Here is a 6,784-nt window from a genome sequence, read left to right as displayed (position 1 = left end):
TTCTCCCCAAACTGGGCAGCATAATCTTCGTTATCCATATTATCAACTAGATCTCTAGCCTCTTTGATCTTCTCAGCTGGCATGGGATCTCCGCTCTTCAGGCATGCAGTTAACATTTTGGAAACACGCTTGAACCTATTCACCTGTTTTTTATACGTAATGACATAACATCAAACGGTAATTACCTAAGATTTATAGGAATAATATAAAATGAACAAAAATATAAGAACACGCACCAGTCTATCATAACCATCTGGTTTGTCTTTGATGATACAATTATAACTTGAACCCGCCGCAGTAGTGTTGGATTTGATTTCACGGATAACCAAAGGATGTGATACCTTGTTATACCAACTCATATAGTCTGGAGAATTTTCATCACCTCGGGTGGTTCGTCTACCAGTGTCGACAATGAAGTCATTCCTTTTATCCCAGTTATCAAGAACAGTAGGTGGTCCTGTGTGAACAATCGTGAGATTATCACCACTAGAAGAGCACAACTCCAACTCCAATTTGTATTAATCCCCCATTTTCTCCACAGGTTGCTGTTGTATATACCCGTGTTGTCGCATCACCCTAGAGGGGTTATACATCACATATCCTGTGGGGTTCCACAACGGTCCAAAATAAAGGGACAAGTCCGACCGAACATTTATATGCCCACTGGATCGATCTTCCTTGTATGGATCAAAGCATACGTCCGAGGCCTTCAATTGGTCCAAAATCTCCCTCATGCGAATCAAATGCTGCTCTTTTGTCCTAGAACGGTTGTCTTCAAATATATACTTTGTTCCTCTAGGAGTACCTTTGCACCACCCCGGGTTCTCTCCGGCCAACTTCAGGATAGGGAAGTGGTCATAGATCCATGCCTATATACATAAGAAACCAAGTTTTAGTAAATAGATTGTGTATATTCGGTAGTAATTTCCAAACTTTATTTCCGATTATATATAATCGGAAATACAACTGAATACCTATCCACCGAATACCAAACATTCGGAAATAGAGGTGGATCATTTCCTAACGAATATGCGTCATTTGGAGTTCAGTAACCTATAGTTTTTCTGGCCTGTATATTCGGTTCTAATATCAAAAGAATATTTTCGATTGTATATAATCGGAAAACAAAGTAAGTACCTAACCACCGAATACCAAACATTCGGAAATAGAGATGGATAATTTCCTACCGAATATGCGTCATTTGGAGTTCAGTAACCTATAGCTTTTCTGGCCTGTATATTCGGTTCTAATATCAAAAGAATATTTCTGATTGTATATAATCGGAAAACAAAGTAAGTACCTAACCACCGAATAACCAACATTCGGGAAAAGAGATGGATAATTTCCTACCGAATATGCGTCATTTGGAGTTATGGATATGCATCATATGTATTGTCTACTGAATAACTATAGAGTGAGTTATAGAGTTAAAGAAAAAACCTGCAATAGAGCCACATTCCCGGCAACTTGGCAGGTTCCTAGCCTCGAAGCCTTTTTCAACTCTTCCATCAAGAATGCTAGGCATGCCGTGCCCCAAGAATAGTCACCGACTTCATGGAGAGGATCCAAAAGTTGTATAAGGTTGGCGTCGATCCGGTTGCCAGAAGTATTGGGGAATATGACACATCCCAATACACAAAGGAGATATGCGGTGGCAGCGTGGTTCACTTGCTCATCAGTTAACGTTCCATTCTTTTCCTTCTCCAAGGTGCCTCGAAACATATTCATCAAAGATGTAATGTTGATATGTCTTGTTCTGTAACTTGTATGCCTCCTAAACTCTGCTGTTGTTGTCTCTTCATCCCAACCTAAGCACTTTTTAGTTAGAGCATAAAGTTGTGCCCAACTTAACTGCTTTGTGTAGTTAAACTTCACAGCTGTGCCTTGGTCGGGAAGGTTAAGAATCTGCACAACATCATCCGGAGTAATCGTCATCTCCCCAAACGGCATATGGAAAGTATCGGTCTCAGGATACATTCTCTCCACGAACGCCGATATGGCCACACGATCATGTTCCAACAATGAATTCTCGGCGGCATTAGCTAACCCGGAGTTGGAAACAATTGACTTGAACCTTTCAAATTCACCGGATAAAGGCCACGCAAGCATTTTTGTTGGTGCGGCGGTAGGTTTGAGTAGACGGACCGCATCTTGATGATCCTACTAAAGTACCTAAAAAAATCCTTAATACAAATATTACGATATAACACATAGACAATACATTAATAAAAAATAGCAATTTTATTACCTCGGTTTCGTATATTTCTCTGGCCCATGAGTCTTTGTATCCAAATAGCAATTTTCCTCCATCCGCCGGTAGCCCAAGAATTGTGCCTGCTAGAATACCCTTCTTCTTCAAGCGCCGAGGGACAAGATGTGATGCTTTATTAGCAATATCCTTCTTTACACCATCTTTTTCTTTTTTGGCTTTTTGAGTACCACTTGGTTGTCCTTCTTCTTCTACTCTTGGCACTGGATCAACTGGTTCAATTTCATGGTGGGGTGTAACTTGTGGAGCAGTTGGTTCTGCACTTTGTTGAGCGGCTTGTTCAACACTTGGTTGCACCCCTTGTTCACTGCCTTGTTGTTCTACACTTTGTTCAGCACTTGGTTGCACTCCTTGTTGACTGCTTTGTTCTTGTAAGCTTTGTTGAGCACTTGAATTATCTTTGGCGCTCCTTTCCCTCCTAGCACTAGCTGTCACTTTCTTCCTCCTTTCTCGACTTTGTCTAAACAACAAAGAAAGGAACAATATTTACAAACTATACAATCGGAAGACAAAGTATGGAAATATAACCCGAATGAACACATTCGGAAGTAAAAAGACACATACTGTTCCCGAATACAAAACAATCTAAATATAACTAAACATGTTTACAACCGAATATGCATCAATTGGAGTTCAGAAGCTGTAAATTTTTCCTTCTACACAGTCGGAGTTCAATTGGCCCCAAAATGGGATTTTTCCTATATCAGAAATTTTGAGATTTTTTCAATATATACATTCGGTAGTGAGTGTTCTTCCGAATACTCTGTGTCTACTTAAATATATTCGATAGCCAAAAAATTCATTAAACTACCGATTATTAGCAGTTTGTATCTAGGAAGATATGGCCACCAATATTCGGCAGATAATCATCAAATCTTTCTCCCGAATACTGTCGATGTTCTTGAGAAATGAAGAACACGACTACATTCGGAAGTAAATGAGCATGAATATCGTCCGAATCTGGATAAATAACCGAAAACCCTAGAAATTTTTTTTCTCGATTCGATGAATTAAAGCGAAATAAACACCAAAAATGATAGATTCTTACCTAATTGGGGCCATTTGAAGTTGACGAAGTGTTTGACTATCGGAATCGCCACCACCAACTACATTGCCAGGTACTTGTTCTTCGCGTTCTTCCTCATTTGCAGCAAGAATTTCTTTATTTCTTGCTAAAATCCCAATCTTTGGATCGATACCCCGAGCAACATTTTTGGTTCTAGGTCTGTGGGTTTCATTTCCCTTATCCATTGTTTTATAAACGAATCGACGATGTTTTGATTTTACGATTCGCGGCGATGTTTCGGTTGAACGAGGAAAGTTTTTTTCTTCCACAATCGGAAGATATGAAACTGGAAGAAGAAGAGTTGAAATGAGTAGAATTTTTTTTGATTTGGTTTTTATACGGTTTTACCAGAAAGGCATTTATGTAACTTCAATATCATATAGGGTATCCTTTAACTAGAGTCTTTGGATGGGTATAAATTGATGGCCCCTAAATCCTTTTGAGTGGCCCCTAAAAACGCGATGAAATCTGAGTTACGAAATACAAACATTTGATTCGCCTACGAGAGAAATAATAGAAGGGTATTTTCGTCATATAGTAACAAAATCAAGTCTAGGTACATTCGAATCGTAGTAGTAGTAACTAGTAAGTACCTAGTCAGAACCTCCTTTTGTCAGAATAAAGAGAGAATCCCGAGTGTTTGCTTCTCTCTTCTATATTTAGACTCCACTCAATCCCAAAATCCCCCCTCCATTTCAATTCCTCCGTCTCTCACACTCAGCCAGAGCCATATCACAGAGCTTTAGAGAAAACCCACAGAAGAAAATGCCTTCGTATTCATCACCAAGTCCATCACTTGTCTCTGTAATAATCTTTCTAACCATCTTTACTTCATACTTAAACCCAGCTGAATCAGATGCTAGAACCGATTCATTCATCTACGGTGGATGTTCACAAGCAAAATATTCACCAAATTCAGTGTACGAGTCAAATATCAACTCACTACTCACCTCCCTGGTTAACTCAGCCACTTACTCAACCTACAACAATTTCACAATCATGGGTAGTTCATCAGCAGACACTGCTTACGGTTTATACCAATGCAGAGGTGATTTATCCATGCCGGATTGTACTAACTGTGTAGCTCGTGCAGTGAGTCAAATCGGTACTCTCTGTTCTAACGCATATGGTGGTGCTTTAGAGCTACAAGGTTGCTTTGTCAAGTATGATAATACTAAGTTCTTAGGTGTTGAGGATAAGACGGTTGTGTTGAAAAAATGTGGACCGGCGACTGGTTATGATACTGACGCCTTAGGCAGTAGGGATGCGTTGTTGGCCGGGTTAGGTTCCGGTGGTGGACCATATAGAGTTGGTGGTTCTGGTAAAATCCAAGGGATGGCTCAGTGTACTGGTGATTTGAGCATGTCAGTATGTCAAGATTGTTTGGGTTCCGCTATCCAAGAGCTGAAAAGTAACTGCGGGACGGCAATTTCCGGTGATATGTTTTTGGCAAAATGTTATGTCAGGTATTCAGCTGGTGGTGTTGATGATCAGTACAGAGGAGGAGGATCTTCTTCAAGTAGTGGTGGTAAGCATATTTACCAGACCCTGGTTTTTGGTTTTCTTTTTTCATTTTTTTTCTTAGTTTAACTGCTAGATTTCAGTAATTAAGTGCTTGATTTTTATTTTTTTTTGGTGTGTTTTTATAGTGTGTGCTAATTGTACATGTGAATTATAGTCTCTTATAATTTGTGATAATTATTGAAATTAATCAGACTAATAGCTAAGATAAAAGATGGATGCGGGCTTTGTCCGTTGCTCATATGATTCATATAATAAACTGCGTTACATGATAATAAACCTTTGTTATTTGGTTTAATAAATTATATATGGAGAATCCATAATTCCCATGCTTTAAGAATCATGTGGGATTCGAAGACGACCGAAGAACATCAGACAAAGATTAAGTATTTTGGGGCAGGATGGATGCCGATTTTGAGCAGTAACTGGCGAAACGTCGGTCCTAGGGCCCTCAACTTCAGTATTTAGCGTATATAAAGCTATATTATTTTTGTCATGATGGAAGATGGAAGAAAGTATTTTAATTTGTGTGAACATGTATGGTATTGGTGGCATTTTTTTAGAATCAACTTGCACATATTCTAATAGGCAGGGCAGACCCATCGATGGAGATTTGAGATTCGACTATGCAGATCAAAATAACAACATCATTTTCAAAAGGATAAAATGGCAATCAAGATATGAGGTTTTAGAGGAAGTTTTGACATATTGGCAATCAAGAACACTTGAAAGATAGTAGAAGAAGAATCCTATGGGGATAGTGACTAAATTTAGCTTAAAATCTTAATCACCACTATGACAATGTACCATTATTTCGTGCTCTCTTTGTTTCTCTTAAAGTTTTTCAATAGTTGATGCTCATTCATGCTAATTGTCCTTTGTTTCTTTTTCTTTTCTTTTTTTTGTGATGGGACGCAGGTTCGGGGCACTCTTCGTCCGATGACGCAGAAAAAGCGCTCGCTATAACAGTCGGTCTGCTAGCCGGGGTCGCTGTTTTGATCGTTTTTGCTGCTTTCTTAAGAAAAGCTTTTGGTGGAAAAGGTTTGACTCTTGGCTTTGTTTACTTCATCTTTTGCACATATCTTGCTTTCTTTTTCAAATTCAAATGGACACAGTGGTAAAAGCAAAAATTTCTTTTGAGCTTGAAGAGTACCATACAGCTTTTGCTAGTACCTTTTGCTTACTTGAGATTAGCTTTATGCTAAGAAATTACTTAATTTTGTAATTTGCAGGAAAATAAGCTCTCCGAGGGAAACCCATTTGTTCCAGCCCACTCTGCTGCCTTTGATTATGGTTCTCTTTTTCTCTGATTCTTTACAATTTTTCTTTCTTTTTTCCACTTTATCTTTCTAAGACTTCCTTTAAGAGATGTATTGAAAGAAGTGATTAAGAAAGTTAAAGAGAAAAAGGAAGGAAAAGCAACAAAAAAAAAGGGCCCATTATAAGATTCCCCACATATACATCCATTGATATCCAATTGAACAAAATTAAGTTGTAGTCTAATTCTATTATGAAGATATTGCACATTCTTTTTGTGAAGGTGTGATTGTGTATGCCGGCCTTTTGTTAAAGAAAAAGGTTGTTGTTCTATATAAAGGCTGTGGATTTGACATATATTTTTTAATGTAATGACCTTTTCGATTGTTATTTGTTTATAGGATTAGGTTAGTGATATCTTCTTGATTTGGATTTTGGTGCAAGTAGAATGACTTGGTTGGGTCTCTTTAAGTGTTTATTTGAATCTTTCTCTCTTTTGTATTCATTTTTGTAATTCATTATTTTCTAATCTTAAATTGTATATCAAAAAATAGACGTTAATTCATTTTGTTTACTAGACTACTACTAATAGATTAACCAACATTTGGTACCTCGTAGCTAAATCTTGTTTGGAGTGGCAGTGGCGGCATTTGTTTTGTTGCCTTTGGCTA

The 6,784-nt window shown here is 38.1% G+C and overlaps 1 protein-coding gene across 1 annotated transcript; it reads left to right on the top strand.

Annotated features, from left to right (window-relative positions):
- Nucleotides 1-3,950: 3,950 nt before the first annotated feature.
- On the top strand, nt 3,951-6,577 carry LOC113282276 (cysteine-rich repeat secretory protein 60-like). The gene is made up of 3 exons (XM_026531265.1): nt 3,951-4,863; nt 5,775-5,897; nt 6,089-6,577. The coding sequence occupies exons 1-3, from the start codon at nt 4,101-4,103 to the stop codon at nt 6,094-6,096; spliced, it is 894 nt and encodes a 297-aa protein (XP_026387050.1). The 5' UTR covers nt 3,951-4,100; the 3' UTR covers nt 6,097-6,577.
- The last annotated feature ends 207 nt before the right edge of the window (nt 6,578-6,784 follow it).

This window comes from Papaver somniferum, chromosome 5 (genome assembly GCF_003573695.1).
Source record: "Papaver somniferum cultivar HN1 chromosome 5, ASM357369v1, whole genome shotgun sequence".
Classification (NCBI taxonomy): Eukaryota; Viridiplantae; Streptophyta; class Magnoliopsida; order Ranunculales; family Papaveraceae; genus Papaver; species Papaver somniferum.
The sequence above is the reverse complement of the archived record's forward strand: the minus strand, read 5'-3'. Positions and strand labels throughout refer to the sequence as shown.